The sequence below is a fragment of the Chiroxiphia lanceolata genome, chromosome 9 (assembly GCF_009829145.1).
Source record: "Chiroxiphia lanceolata isolate bChiLan1 chromosome 9, bChiLan1.pri, whole genome shotgun sequence".
In the NCBI taxonomy this organism is placed as follows: Eukaryota; Metazoa; Chordata; class Aves; order Passeriformes; family Pipridae; genus Chiroxiphia; species Chiroxiphia lanceolata.
Window position 1 is genome coordinate 11,713,241 of NC_045645.1, and position 16,185 is coordinate 11,729,425.

The following is a 16,185-nucleotide window of genomic DNA, read 5'->3' on the forward strand; positions in this document are numbered from 1 at the left end:
TAGGAGTTCTGAGTTAAAAATGCAGAAAGAATTTTACTTTAGTTATCAAATTAAAGTTGTTTTTGACTGGCCTGGTCCTAGCATCACCCATACACAGTTTTCTCTGACTGAGTTAAAAGCAGATCTCCTGTGTCACAACGTAAGATCACCTGAACTATTTCTGTCTTCACACACAATTAGCATCACCTGCATAATTTTTCAGATTGATAGGAAACATTTAATGCATGGAAAACTATTTTCTGACAAATGCTGGAACAATGCTTCCTGATGACAACAGGATTTCTGGAATGGGAGTGCTGTATTGCTCATCCATGGACTTAAAAGTTCTTCAGACATTTTGCTGGCAGAGCTGTGTTCTGCTACCCATTCTGCTGGACGTAGAATCATAGAATCCCAGAGTGGTTTGGATTCTAAGGGATCTCAAACACGCAGTTCCAACCCCCTGTTACGGGCAGGGATATATTCCACTAGACCAGGTTGCTCCCAGTCTCGTCTAACCTGGCCTGGAACACTTCCAGGGATGGGGGTCCTCAGCCTCTGTCCACAGCAGTCTCCAACATGGACACACAAAGCAAAGACAGTGTTGTGGTTTGGGCTTCACTTTTGATACCAAGTGAAAACTATAGCCTTCCTTGGTATTGGGACAAAAACAGACTCTTTCTGCATCTTTCCAGAGTGAGCTCCGAAGGACAGAAGCTCCTCTGGTTGACTGTGGCTGTGCATTTCTTACTGATTTAGTGTCTGTCAAACATGAATCTTTGTGAGCTCCAGACAGGTCTCCGCTGACCCAGATATCCTTGAAGATCATCTGATAGTGCAGCTTGGGGCTGCTTAGTTGCAAAATGGCATTAAACACACTGAAAGTATTGTACCTGTATTCCAAAAGTTGAACTGGTTTTCTTGTTTGCTTCTGGGACCAATTCAGGATGTTGACTTGGATCTATAAACTCTTCTATAGATTAGATCTTGGTTAGGAAATGGACTACATTCCTTTCATGTGCTGTCTTAGCAGTTGAGATCAGCAGACTTGCTTTTTCTAATGTGTTTGGGAAGCAGAAGCAATATTTTATCTCCTGTGGTATGCTGCTGGTATAGAAATGTTCAGGCTTATTAATTCTTCAGGACACAGGAAAGTCTTCATCACCTGTGTAGGCAGTCATGGGAAAGGACCCACTGCAAAGACTCCATTTAACTCTTTTTTTTTTTCTTTTTTGAGGCAGCTGGAAAATATTAGTAATCTTCAGAGCCAATATACAGTACATATTGAGAGCCAGTAAATGATGCATATTATTGCAAATTCCTGTGCACTTCTGCATTTTGTAAAACAGATAATTTAAATACTCACCTAGCCAGATCAGTTCCCCAAGGATGCACATTTCCAAGCAGAGGACAAACCGAAAACACAGAACAGAACACAAATTAGCCAAATAGAATGGCTAACTGGTTGAAACAAATGGTTTTAAGATCACTGAGTAAGGACCATGACCTCCTTTTGCATCAAGTCAAGGCAACTGTGAAACTTTGTGAAAGAAGCTCACCACAAAACAGATGCTGGGCTATCTTAGGTAAATAAATTACCAAAAAATAATAATAAACCCCCCCTACACTTTTTGCAAAGCACAGCTGTGTAAATACTGCATGAGACAGGGGAGAGGGGGAGAGATGTAACATACACACTTTTTTTATGCAGAAGTTCTGCTCTGGGCACTGTTTATTAACATTCCCAGTACAACCATCACTCCACTGCATAGCAGACAGTGCAGCTACTGTACTCCCTGCACATGTTTGATCTTGGCTTTAGAGGAGAAAACAGGCTTTATTTTAAAGGAAACATTTTCACCCAAAGTTAAAATGTGCAATGAAAGGTGTTAGGGGACAGGGAGGATCATAGAACAGTTGGAAGAGGCCTTTAAGCTCATGTCATTCCAACCCCCTGCCATGGGCAGGGACACCTTGCAGTAGACCAGGTTACTCAGAGCCTTGTCCAACCTGGCTTGAACACTTTCAGAACGTGGTACAGGACCAAGAAGAAGACTCAATTACATCTCTTTTTTCCATTCCCTTTCCCACATGGTCAGCCACACTGACTTTAGATGTGCCCCTGGTTCTGCACAAGGTGAGGAGCAATCCTCCTTAATGTATTCATTTCATTGTACTGGATACCTGCTGTAATTTTCCTGCTTCTCAACTGCCAGGTACAGCACATTCCAGCCTACAACAACTGTGGATCTGCCCACAGAGAGGAGCAAATGTCTCTTCTCAGCCACACTGAAGGCTCACCTATTCCAGTTCACTGTCTCTGAGTTGTGGGCACTTCAGGAAGAATACAACAGCAGGACAGGCATGCAGTGATGCTTTTCAGAGTACAGCCTCATGGATTTTGCCAGCAAACAGCTTAGTTTCATGAGCCAGAGGCTCTGTTCACATCTTTGTGTTTGACAGCCATCAGTGAACTTTTATTTCAGAGATGTGCTTTTAACCCATTCTTTATTTTGGCCTCTACAACATCCCACGGCAGGGAGTTCCATTTTACATGGTGCTGAGTAAGGAAGAACCACTTCTTTTGTCTGTTGCCTGATCATTTTGCTTGATGTAGTGGTTTGTTGGGTTTTTTTTTTCACCGCCAGAAGTAGTGAATAAATCATTCCCCAGTTACTTTCTTTACTTTCTTTCAAGGTAAGTGCTGCCCCAACACTTTGACCACAGCAGTCACTGAGCACAGGGAAGCACGAAATCCATCTAGCAGCCTGTTAGCTCAGGTAACAACTTGGCTGAGTGGCTGCAGAACCATTTTACACCTCCAGGAATGTCTGTGTGCTGTGACAGCAGCTGTGTTGTGCACCCAGAGTTATTAGTCTGTGACTTTGACCCCTAACCCCAGAGCTCACGGAGTGAATGCAGTGATCCCCCACAGAGCCTAAAGAAGGGATGATATTTTAATTCTTTCATTTTCCATCTCCAAAGACACTTAAACCTCAGCAGTGTCTTCATCTGGCATGTATACTGGCCACAGTTCTGTTCTGATTCCACTGGTATCTTGCTCAGGGAAGAGCAGGTGATCCTTAACATACTCCACCTCTGCTTGCTCCCACCACTCTGGCACAGCCCTACTGAGATCATCCTTTCTGGTCTTCTCACTGTTATTTTTAATGTAATATACACCAAAAAGCATAACATAAGAGATCCTGTTGCTAAAATTAGCTGGAAAATTATAGGCTGTTTTACCGTTTTGTGCATAGTCTTCTTTTGCCTCAATGGGATTTGCATGCAGGTCTTTGAACCCCCAAAAGCCATCCAAGTGAAGTGGTGCCTGCAGTCCTCAGCTCCAAGAGCAGAAATCTGGAAAAGAATAGGAGTATTTTATATTGTCAAGGGCTGGAGGCAATGTCTTAGGTTCCACCTATAGGAGGGGAAATACTGCTATTTAAAAAAAAAATAAGGATTTGCAATCAATGAGATTGGGAAAATATAAATGCATGGATTATCTTTCTTTGTATTTAGTATTTTATTACAGTAGCCCATGTTTGTCTCCAGGAGTATTATCCTTGAAGCAGCACACTAATGCACTACCTTGCTCTGAACAGGAGAAAGCACTTTGGATGTAGTCCAGATTTAACCCTGTCTTAGGGCTTGCCTTTACTCTTAACTGAAATAACAGCAAACAGAATTAAAGCGTCATCCTGACTCTTCCACGGAATGTGGTCAGCTCTAGATGTGAGGTGCAGCTTTGAATCAAAGGGTGATGGTCATTCCCACTTTGTTCATGACTCCTCTGCCTTGCTCTGCCTTTTCAGTCCTTACAACCCACCCTTCTTTTCCATTCCTTGAGTGAAAACTGCTCAGCCACACATAACTTAAATGTGCTCTGCAAGGAGCTGCTCCTGGCTGTCAAAGGGAAGGTTTGACATATGACATCAAGTTGATTCCTGAAAAGACTCCTGTCATCCAGGCAGAATTGCAAACTCTAGACATTTGGAGACTTTAAAAATTAAAAGATTCTCTAAACAGCTGTATTTCGTATGCAAATCCCTGACCAAATGGGACCTCGTAAGTATTAAAGAATTGTTTGTCCTCTGTTAAAAAATGATCATCTAAAAAACCCAATAATCTGGGGGGGAGACAGGTTTTAAGAGGGCAAAACAGTCTTACAAACAGCATTTCTCCCATGTCCTGTGAACTGCTGTACTATTGTGGTTTTACAATGCTATTTCTCTACTTTCGCTGGATTTTTCTCTTTAATGTTATGTGGAAAACCCTGAACAAAAACTGGCACTTAATTCCAAGTAAACAGTGGCAGTGACTGAATAGAAACCTGATGTCAGATATATAACCACCCTGGGAAAGTCAAAATCCGCTGCTTTCTCATCTCTTCCAGTTGTTGCCTTCTTAAGTGTATTATTCATAAAATTAGCGATTCAAAAATGCAATGAAACATTATTTTTTATATTCATAGCGTCACTTCGAAAAAAAATGGTTAAAAATCGATTTGCTGGCCTCTTGGGGAAATGCTGTAATGTTTTTGGCTGTCTCCTACTTTCTGCTGCCAGCTAAAAGTACCATCTGGCTTGTTTAGGGCCCTTTTCCATATCAGGTGCTTCCAAAATTCTCCCCAACCAGAGGATTGTTTCGTTGGGTTGCTTTGCCTGCTGAGGCATGTGTCCTGGGCTGGGAATCCTACTGCTTCTGTTCCCTGCCATCTTGCTGACGGTGGTGTGTGTATGTTTGGGCACGGATCTTGCTGCCTCTCTCCCGAGGACATTTGCATCATTGTCAGCTGCACATATTAAATTGATATGCAGGGCTCAGAAACACGTATCCCATCTTTTGTCCCTTTGTTTGTGCAATTGTTGTGGTTTTAATTCTTCTTTGACACCTGGAATATCACAAAGCTGCTGATAATCTGTTGGCTACTAAGGGAAATGACATTGATAGAAGGATAATGTGTGTCAGGGTTATATCTCGATAATTGCAGACACACCCTGAACCCTCTCAGCTCAGGGAATGAATATCCTAAATCCATTATTAATTTGGAGAGTCACATGTGGCAGTTGGCTGCGGTGTCATCCTCTCGCTGCAAGAGTCACTTGCAAGGGATTTTAAGGCAGTTTTGGTTAATTCTGCGTTGCTGTGTCGAGTTATGCCTAATACGAGTCAATTTTGGTACATTCTTGCTGCCATTTTGTGGCAGCATGAGGAGCTGTAACAAAATGGGGTTGATGTCTTAACTCCTCGTGGAAGGAAGGCAGCTGCCCATGTGCCTTGTCCTGCACAGGAATATGATCCCAAGGAGCTGAGAACTGATGCTCTATACATGGTACCAGTTGACAGTGACACCTCCTCCTCTGGATTCTTTGTTTTTCAAGTTTACTCGTTTACTTAGAAATAGAAATCCACACCCCAAAAGGTTTATGAGTAGATTTGAAGCATTGTAGTTGCTGAGCATAGACTTGATGTGATGGTATGGAAAGAGGGAGTGTGGTTTGGAATAGCTACTGCCATAAGCTGTCTTGTCCTATTTCAAAAATGATCTGTGCCATACACTGCTGACTTTTCCTGTCCATCCATTAAAAAGTGAATTATGAAGAGTGCTGACACAAACAGATAGGAGTTTAACCTTGTTAGTAAATATCAGGTAGCTGATATATACTGCTAGAATGTTACATCACAGCCTTGCTCTTCAATATAAGTTTATGAAATTATCTTGTTACTATATAAACTGCCTTGGCTGGGTACACTCTTCCAGAGAGTTATTGTTTGCTGGATGTTGGCACAGTAGCGCTCCGAAGAGTCAGTTCACGATGTGGTGAATTTTAAAGACTTGGGAGATGGCCATATCTATTTTTCAGCAAAGGAATGAAAGCTTTTTTTTCTTTTTTTTTTTTTTCCCCCAAGGTATTAAAAGTTTCAAAAGATGTGCTGAAATGAAAAGGAAATAATAACTAAAGTCTGGATGGGAAGTAGTGCCTCAGAGTACTGACTTTGTTTGTTTGCTTGTTTCCCCCCAAATCTTAATATTTTAATTACAAGTTAATATTTTAAATCAAGTAAACCTGTTCTGTGAGCTAGTAAGATACTTGAACTATATCACACATTATTCATTTATTTTTGTGTGAGTGCAATAAAAATTTTACAAGCTGTAATCTTGTTCTTTTAATAGAGAGAAAACTATGCAGAATATGTTGCTTAAAGTATTAGATAAACTGCAGTATGTTAATCAAATATTTTCATGATATGAGGGCAGTTGAGAAAACAGTACAATTTTTGCTAATGGCACTGGTAAGTAAACGGATCTATCATTACATTGTCATGAAAAGTGACATTGAGCAGAAACACCCTGCCAATCCCTAGAAGATAAGTATTTAATGTAATTAGACAGACACTGTCTCCTTTGTTGAACGTAGCATTAATCACCCAGAGAAGTCCAACTTTATATGAAATGGCTTTTTCTGATATGTCTTTGTATTAGAAAGCTTCTTACATGGTTTTACCACAATGATATATTTGAAGAAATGACTGCTGTAGCTTTATGGGTTTCCTTATGACATATCTTGCTGTTCTGTGTTTCATAATATTTAATTTTTTTTATTTAGCAGTGTTGCATTATATAACTGTGACTTGTTCCTAAGTCTAGAAACCTATGTGCAATTGGAGCTGAACCTCTTTGAAGCAGTTTAATGCATTCAACTTATGAAATATAAAAGCAGCACAAATAGCTTCCGTTATGTTCTTCAATCCTTCCTATGTGGTGTTAGCACAGGTTCATTGTTATGGCATAAGCAAAATGTTTCTTGCCTCAAATGCTAGTCCATAATATCACATACAAAAAAAAAAAATAAAGAAACCTTCTTTTTATGAAAATCTCATTGTTAAAGGGATGAAAAATGTTGCCCCCTTCCAGAATTCATTGGCACTACATTTTTTTTTCTTTTTTTTTTCTCTCTTCTGTTGCTTGTAATTTGTACTGTGAAACGCTGTCTGGTTATGAACTGGTATCAATTTGAGTCAGTGCACAGCTGTGTCTTCCCACCTTCTCAGTGGTGCCGAGGGCTTTGAAGGAAAAGAATAGGGTTTAGTCAGAGATGACAGGGGACTTCACCGGGTAACAGGTGGAGGTCAAGTCAGTTTATTTGTTGGGCTGAACAGAGTGCAGAGATGAAAAATCTTTGCCATAATAAGGTTTAGGAAGAAAATGCTGACTAGTCTAAGCTTTGATTCCAGCTGACAGATCCTTTTCTAGTGTTCATTACTTGATTTCACAGTCCAGGCAATTTTAAGAGGCTTAAAATTATGTTTCTGCTCTCCTCTATAAAACTTTTTGATCACTTTCTAATTTTTTGCTTTAAGTAAAGTTATAGGGACTCCCTGATATATCACTCCTGCCTGTAGACTCTTACAAAGTCAATATGCCATAAAAATGTAAGGATAAGCTTTTTTTTTTAGAACCCTACTTTTACCGATTCTTTTAATAAATGGAGTAAAAAAATCACGTGTAGGCACCAATTTGATTAGAAAATTAAAACTTTCTAAAAACTCTGAAAAGTGGATGTTAAAACAAATAGGATGCTTGAGAAGCCAGTGTTCCTGTCTGGGAATATGGGATTTTTGTGTTGCTGGTGGCAGCATTAATGAAGCCGCACCAGCCCAGTGTGCTGAGTTTCAATCCCCGAGTGCCGGTGAGCCGTGCTCTGTCCTGAAAGGGAGTCACAGCAAGACCCCAGAGAATCAGAGCAGAACGTCCTGACGTTGTGTGGCAGTGCTGGGACTGGGATGACCTGTCGGCATCGTTGCATGTCACTGCAGCATCACAAAGGGATTTCAGAGGGCTGAGCTGCAAGGGTGCGGGTCTCTCCTAGTTTAGTCTCCTGCCCTTCCCTGTGCCAGCTGCTGGGAGGGCAACAGAGGCATTTCTCCTTTCCCACCCTTTTTTTTCCACCACCACCTGCTTCCTACCTGCTGGAGTGGGCAGAATAGGATTATCTTTAGCCATTTGCTAAAATCTTCCCCCTCAGACTTTCTATTACTTCTGCATTCATTCTTTGCAGGAAGAGGAAACTCACTGGTCAAACCCTTGGACACCAGAATAGTTGCATGCAGTTTCCCAGGGAGCCAGATAGCTCTAAAGCTTCCCAGTGAGTGACAGTTTCTCTCTTCTATTCTTCTGAAACATGTGTTTTACACATATACTGAAAAATGTTAATATCAATTTACAACCAGATTCTTGCTTTTTTTTTAAAAAAAAAAAAAAATATCAAATCTCCCAAAGTATTTACACTTAGAGCACCTCAGCACACATGTCACTTTTTTACGTAGGAAAAAGTGTTGGATGCTCTTATACACATAACATCATTGGGCTGGAAAGCTGTTGGCTCATTCCGAGTTAGTGGCAAGAACGCTGGACTTGCCAGCACCAAACTGTGAAACCTTTTCTGTGTGACTGGTAGAAATCTCATGGGGGTAGAAATCCAAAAATGGGGAGGAGGGGGGAATGTAAATCTGTGCATTTGGATTCGAGCAGCTTCAATACCGTGATATCAACTTTGTCCTAGAAGTCCTTGAATCACAAATCATTGGGAGAGTGTTTTGGAGAATTATCACTGTATGCTTTCCCTGGTCTTTTACTCTTTTCTAGGCATCCATTAGTTCCCACTGTCAGTGAGAGGATTCTGGACTAGGTGGATCCCTGTAATCTGATTTGGCATGGCTATTTTTCTGTGTTTCTAAGCTCATGAGATCAAGTTATGTAGGATTATTTCATAATGCCAGAGCAGGAGTTTCTGAGGTTCGACAAAGCTATATAGCAAAGTGTCTGATAAAAGAAAAATCCTGTCCCATACTGTAGCTTTCTTGGTCCAGTGAAGCAGCATCCTCATGCATACAAATCTTGTAAAGTTGCTTCTGATAGCTCCCTCTGTCCCTTCATTTTTGCAAGCTAAAGTGCCATTTTCCTTTTTACAGCTTAATTGAACCTAAATGCACCCATTTTCTGCAATGTGGTATTTTGGTAATTTTACTATTTGCTTGTAAGTTTTCCCTTAAGCAAACTGAAAGCTTCCCCTTTATCACTTCACTGGGCCAAGATTTCACACAGTATCCTGCTTGCTACAAAATATGATAGTGTTCTCTCTCACCTTGTTTCTTTTTTCTTCTTTTACTTTCTTTTATAAAATCAGGATATCTAAGAAACCCCGAACACCGCGGAGCACTACATGGTGGGTGTGCTTATTCAAACAATGCCAATGCTCTTGTTCTCGGTACACAGACATTTTGTGTTGGTTGGGGGGGATGTACCAGGTGTCCCTCTCGTGTGGATTCTCCAGTGTCTAGTAAGGACAGAGCTCTTGCCGAGCACTTTGCCAGAGTGACAGCGCTGGAGGGAGCACTTACATGTCACCTCTGCCCTTCCTGTGCCTGTTTTCATGGAACTTGCAGGGAGATTTTCCCTGGGAGCCCTCTGCCTCTCTGTCAGGTGTGTTTTCACTTGTTCCATGGGTGAGAGAGGTGTTGGGCAGCTCACATGAGCAGCATGGCCATCCACGGCTCCTCTGGAAATGATGCCAAAGCCAAACTGCTGTGCTCTGTCTTCCGTCCCAGAATCCTAAAGCCACTGGGAATGCAGAAAAGTGAGCCTGATTTCTTCACCTGTCTGAGAACTCACCTGTTGGAAAGCAGTTTCAGTCTCTGCTGCCTGGGAACTGCTGGTGGCAGGTCTGCAGTGCCATTCCAGTGGGGACTCACCGGTGTGCAACTGGAAATGGGCACTTCCCAGTAAAGAGCGCAACAGTTGTGTGTCACCTACAAATTATTTTTGGTGTTATGGAGAAATAATATGACTTTTCAGTCCTGTGACTCTCAAACTCAGATGGTAAAAACACCAAGAACTACCAGATAGCAAAACATAACAGTTCCATGAGTACACTCCTGAGCTGTCAAATTATAAATCTGTTGGTACAATGCACGTGAATTCAGTTTGCAACATTTTCTTTCTTTGGAATAACCTATAAACTCTTCACCTCAAATTGTGCAGAAATCAGGTGACTTTACAGTCCGTGGTAAATTATCTGAGCTACTTTTAATCCTGACCACAGCTTTTTATTAATTAAAGCACATGTTCAATGGCAGTGTACACCAATTAAATCTTCAAAACCAATATTAGCACCAAACTCAGTCTTGTCATCATAAAAGTCATTTGAAAACATTACCATGCAGTAACTGAGGTCACAAGTCGAAAAAATCTGCATATTTACCCATCTCCATCTCATGCCTGGGGCGTTTTGCAGCCATCATTGTTATGTATAGCCTGAGTAGCCAATGATCGTTTGATGACATGCAAATAATGAGCAAACGATTTTTGAGGAAATTAAATAAATAAATAAACCCAAAAAATTCTACTCCGTCCTCTTCAGTTACTAAAATTCCCTTTAGTATCACTTGCAATTTAGCATCCATATGCATCCCAGGAAGATATAGTTGAAACATAAATCTATTCTGGGTCCTTTACTTGCAAAAATATCATACCTCAGCTATAATCATATGCAAAGACTTTTTAGAGGGCTTTGTAAATGCCATCCAAATTTATGATGGCATTTTTTGCCTTGCAGCTATAGATGTTCCATCCCCAAAGCACCCACATAAAGGTATATTCTCCTATGGATGGCTGCAGTTTGTCCCTGCTGCTATATCTAATCTGCCAAGTATGCTGAAAAACTCTGAAGTAGCATTTGAAATGAAACAAATGTAGTCATGAATTTTAGACGAGATGTCTAAAGACGTCATTAGCCTTTTTTTTTTATTCTTCTTGCAATATATATTTATATAATGTAAAATGATGCCAAAGCTAACATTAAATCAAAGGGAAAATTGAACTGTTATCCTGCTGTTTATTACACTTCTCATTAAAGTTTTTAAATGTAAAACTCATTAAATTATATTTTTAAGAAATTGGTAGGATGTTTAGTACTAGTTTATTAGTTATTGAAAGAACTGCTTGGGTGACAGAGCAGGAATGAAGCCTAACTTAAGTGATCTAAAACATATCCAGATGATGCTGTAAACACAGATACAAACAGATAAGGTAATACACTCTATGGGAACGTTGTACCAAACAATTTAAGACAGACTTTAATGGGGTAGAATTTTAAAATAATGGGCAATATTGTAGTGCTCGGCTTTAAAATTCTGTAGGCAAAGTTTTCCATCAGTATAAATTGATATTTCTCCTTTGTAAGTGGATTAGTGCTCACTTACGAAGGAGAAATTTCAACCTCCTTTTTCCCTAAGTGACATCAGAATTTTGATTCTAACTTGAATTATCATTTTTGGCTAAAAATTGCTGAGGAGTCCAAAAGCATTTAAAACCTCAAGCCATTGAATCCATTTAATGCGCCTTTGGCACCTCTCTCTCTCTCTCAGTCCTTTTTGAACATTCTGGTCCTCATTTTAATCAATCTCTTTTTATTAAGTTCTTTGGCTCATTTACTTGTACGTGCATTTGCTTTATTTTATTTGGAACATTTCTTTTGTAGTGTCTTGAAAAAGAGTTGTGACATTTCTTTTGGATGGCTTCTTAAGTATCTGGCAGTCACCTATGATACGATGTTGATGGGTACGGATAGATTAGCTCTGTTTTCCTGATGATCTGTCAGATGTCGAGTTCTGAGGAAACTGGTTGTGTGTGTTGGTGATGCATATGCAGTAGTTTGATAAGTGGATAGAGGGGGAGCTTTCATTTTTCTTCTGTAAAATCACTGTTTATTAAGCTGGATTTAGCCTTGTGAAGCGAGGTGCTCGCTGGCAGGTAGTTAATCAGTGATCATGGCAACTCCGAATGCAACCAGGGGAGCCAGTATCCGTTCAGAACGTAGAAACTAAAGAGCACTTCATTAGGATGAGTGAATTTCCATCTGTGTTGTATTTTGTGTATACTGGAGCAATTAATACAGTAAACTGATGGATGGCAGTTAGTGCGATTGTATCTCGGCTGATGACAAAGTTTGCGCAGCACTAAGCAGAACAGACTTACTATAACTGGCAGGACTGTAGCCATCAACATTTCAAGAAGCTTGAAATTAAGGATTCCCCAGGAAAAAAAATATAGCAGCTGATCAGCATTTTTGTTGATACTGATTTCAGTGAAATTGCTGGAATAATTTGCACAGAAGGATGAAAATTCCTTGAAAAATTCTTCCCATGTATCAGGTTTTTATTCAACAGCCAACTTGTTTTTCTGCATCATCTATTTGTTCCGCATGTTGTTGAGTTCATGGTCCACCTGATGATATCTGAGTTTCCGTGATTCCTTTTCCTAGTGTGCCTTGAGAAGGAAGATCCAGATCATATTTCATTCATAGCTTTTGTTACAAAATCTCCTTCAAGAGTGTAGTGGGAATATTGGGGTAATTATCCAAAATTTGTCTTTGGAGGTAAATATATGAGCTGGTCTATCAATGTGACTAACGAGAGATGGAGTTTTTGTTTAAGATGTGTGCAGGCAGAATAATGGTAGTTATTAATGGAGTGAAATTGGAGATAGATATATATATATACACAGGTATAAATACAGCTATAGATTTGGATAGAAGGGATTGTTCTCCTCTTGCTGTGACTCCATTCACTCCATCAAAGTGAATTCTAATTTCAGTCCCTCTGTTAGTAAGGCACGTAGGTACATGGGAAAGAGGTTCACAGATATTTATTTGTTCTGGAAGGATTTGTGCATTCAATTCTCACGCATCATTTTCTGGTCCATTTAAATATATATCAGCCTCATACATGAACATTTGAAGATCTTTAGCTGTACTCAAGGAAGACTCTTATGTGGTGCGTTTCTAGTACTGGCAAACGTAAGGAGGTAGAGGAATTAAACTCACCACAGTGCTCCAGTGCCCCTTAGAAGATGAGGAACATGAAGTATTCCTGTGCACTCACTGATTAAACTTGGGCTGGAGGTTTGCGAAGTGCAGAGTTTTCGAAAGTCTTACTACGGGACTTCAACATCTGTGCAATGGCTCCAGTAACCAGAGTCTCCCAAGGACAAGGATCCCATTTACGCTTGCATTATGCATTGAGCAGAAGGGTGTGATGCATGATGTGGAATGAACAAAATAACTTGTGTGTTTAGGGAAATGCCAAATTAATGAAAATTCAGAAAGCTCTAATGTTGAAAAGGCACACAAATTCCTTGATAGAAATATAACGCTGCTAACAGTTTCAAGATTATTGTTGTCTGAATTTTCTGCTTATTGTGTACTGCAATTAAAATTCTTTTCAACTGAAAAACCAATGTCAAATTAATATTTCCTTTTGGAAAAAAAAATACAAAAGTACACATCTTGTTCCATTTAGCACCATCATGGTCTTTGATCTGTTTCCCTCTGTCCAGTGAAAAAAGCAGATTCAAGTTAATGGGAGCAGGCTAAGACCATATATGTTTGGCATACATATAGAATCACATGAACACAAGTACAGTAAGTTAAAGTAACACACCCATTCAGGCTTCCATCTGCGCTTTCTTCCAAAAATCCCTTTATTTTCTTTTTTTATTTAGTAATTAACTTTCCCATTTTTTCTGTAGTTAAAAGCTGCCATAAGATGAAAATAGACTAAGTCTGATTTTCTCCTCTCGCACTCTAAATAACATTCAGAGGAGACTCAGACCTGGATTCTGAAATCTGTGTTCCCTAAAAGTGCCAGGTGTGATCGTGATTTGAACAACAGTACTATCCACAGAATAGTAAGGAACACACTTAAACCCCACCTGGGTTACCCAGCCGTTGTGTTCTGGCTGTTCTTGTTTATTCCTTGCTCAGAGCAGATGGATAGAAAGAGGCAGGGAACGGGGAGGATCCTTGGCTCCATTCCCTATTCACCGGCCAGCGCAGCTGAGATGGGCTGGGGGATGTTGTAATTTGTTGCTGCCCTGCACCAGAGAGCAGAGAGAGGAGAGCAGGGACTCAGAGGTGTCCTTAGAGTTGGCACTACCCCTTCCTTGGGGTCCTGTGAAGTGCTGAAATCTGATGTTCAGAGCAGTGGTCCCCAATAGCCATTGGCTCTCGGGAACAATGCTGAGGAAAGCTGTGCAAGGCAGCAGCATCCTCCTGGGATGCATCCTCAGCTCTGCCCGGGGTACCTTCAGCTTTAACTTTTTAATTTCCTGCATCCCTGAGCAACACAGGAGGGGACACTGCAGGCTGGGGACCACTAAATGTGTTAAAACTCATTAGATATGAAACAGAAGACCTTTAAAACTGGCCAAGAGTCTCAAACATGGGTGCCAAAAATTAAACACCTAATTCCATATTTAGTTCTTTACCTTAGTTCCTTCCTCGTAGCTGTTAATATACACCATGCCATCTCACAGGTGGCCTAATTTTCATAGGCACCAGGCACCTACAACTAACTCAAGTGCTGAGACTGCTCACCTAAGTGAGACTTGTAGTATTTGAAGCTTTTCTGGGTGATTAAACCAGAGTTCCCTCTCTCTCAGCTCCTGAAAGGAGCTTTGATAGAATGACCAGCATTGTAACATATGGCTTAGCAAGAGGAGAAAAAAAAGAAGAAAATGAGTATTAGAAATGGATGGACTAAAGAATACGCAGGATATATCAGGCACATTAACCAAACATATGGTGCTAAATGAGATATTTTTTTTAAATTGCAAAAAAATTGACATTCCTGGCAGTCTCAAGGATAATGTGACATGGCTGTGATAAATTTAGAAGAATGGGACATATTTTGGCTTGTTCTTGGAAACCTTTTTCTTGCATGCCGACTGTATTTCTTCTTTTATTAACCCATTCAAAGAATGTTTGAATTTTGCTGCTAGAGCACCATGCTAGCGCAACATAAAATGTGAATGATGCTAATTGCTTTGCACTGCCTAACTTTCTGTCATCCTCTCCCCTCTTAAAGGACAAAACATGCTTTGGAAATGAGCTGGCAAGCTCATCTTCTTCTTTCTCTTGGTCAATATTAAGTGATGTAATTAAGCTCCTGTTTGCATATTCTTCTGAACTAGGAAGCAGCCATTTTTTTCTTGAGATCTGATGGATGTGATCACTCAAAATAAAATGTGTCATTACAAACCCCAAACAAAACAAAAATATGGTATAGTTGGACTGTTCCAAACCAATACATTTCAAAATACCCGGAAATAAATAAATAAATAAACCAAACTTGTGATAATAATGGCAATCAGAATGATAACAAACAAATAGAACAAAAGTAGTAACAATTATCAGTGCTTCAATTTGTCTTTCTACACAATTTTACAGCATAATGTTACATTAAAATCTGTATTTTCACATGAAAACAGCTGCCTCAACCTTATGAAACCCATCCCTATATGCACATGACACTGCTCAGCATTGTCACACTCAAGATCATTCATCAGCTTCATTGCAGCTCCTGAAGTTCCAGTGTTTGGACACAATCACATGAACTTGCTACAGTTTTAAACCATGTTCCACTGCCTCTCTGCCCCTTTTCCCTACCATGATTTAGGTGAGTCATGCAGGTTTTTTAACACAGGGGCAAAAGAAAAGCTATTTCACTTTTTTAGAAGCTTTATTATCTTTCCCATAATCCTGAAGAGGGTTTGCAGCCAGAGGATATGGGGAAAGCAGGGAGTTCATGAGCCAGCTGAACCATACAGTGCACAGACTTGGAGATCTTACTCCTTCCACTCCTTCTATGCTTGCCCAGGGCACAGGTAACTCGTGTCCTACCTGGATCCCTGCTGCCCAACCTTGCAGTTGGAGCACTCACATGCTGGCATATTTTACTGTGACCTTCCCTGTACGTAAATTCTTGGACCGTCCATGCTATTTTGCACTTGGGGCTGGGTTTGACACTCGTTTGGTGTTTCCATCCCTAGTTCTTCCATCATAAGGAAATCTGGGTCAACAGCACCGTTAATTCCTTTGAGTGTCCTTGTCCTGGATATGGACATTCAATAACTGTTACATCCAAACGTGCTATTGGAGCAGAAATTCATCAGGCTGCATTGGAATATTTCATGAAGACACCTTAGTTCAGTCTCCTTTTCTCTCTTCCCCCTCAACTGAACCAATCTTTTCTTTTGTCCCTACTCCAAAGTCCTTAAGACCAATATGAAGAAAAAAACCAAACCCAGCCCAATATTTTTCTTGCACAATAGTCAGTTCTAAACTTTGATTTTTAAAAGGTTAA

General features: G+C 40.2%; 1 protein-coding gene across 16 annotated transcripts in view; it reads left to right on the forward strand.

Moving 5' to 3' along the window:
- NFIA (nuclear factor I A) overlaps window positions 1-16,185 on the forward strand; it is a 410,936-nt gene that overhangs the window by 341,225 nt on the left and 53,526 nt on the right. For 5 of the 16 annotated variants that reach the window (XM_032696705.1, XM_032696706.1, XM_032696704.1 and 2 more), the window contains 2 exons: window positions 8,043-8,129; window positions 9,171-9,209. The exons of 8 other annotated variants lie outside the window; for them this stretch is intronic. In XM_032696705.1, coding sequence (XP_032552596.1) covers window positions 8,043-8,129; window positions 9,171-9,209 — 126 coding nt within the window. The remainder of the gene's footprint in view (window positions 1-8,042; window positions 8,130-9,170; window positions 9,210-16,185) is intronic. 3 more of the 16 variants (XM_032696714.1, XM_032696707.1, XM_032696711.1) reach the window with 1 other exon arrangement.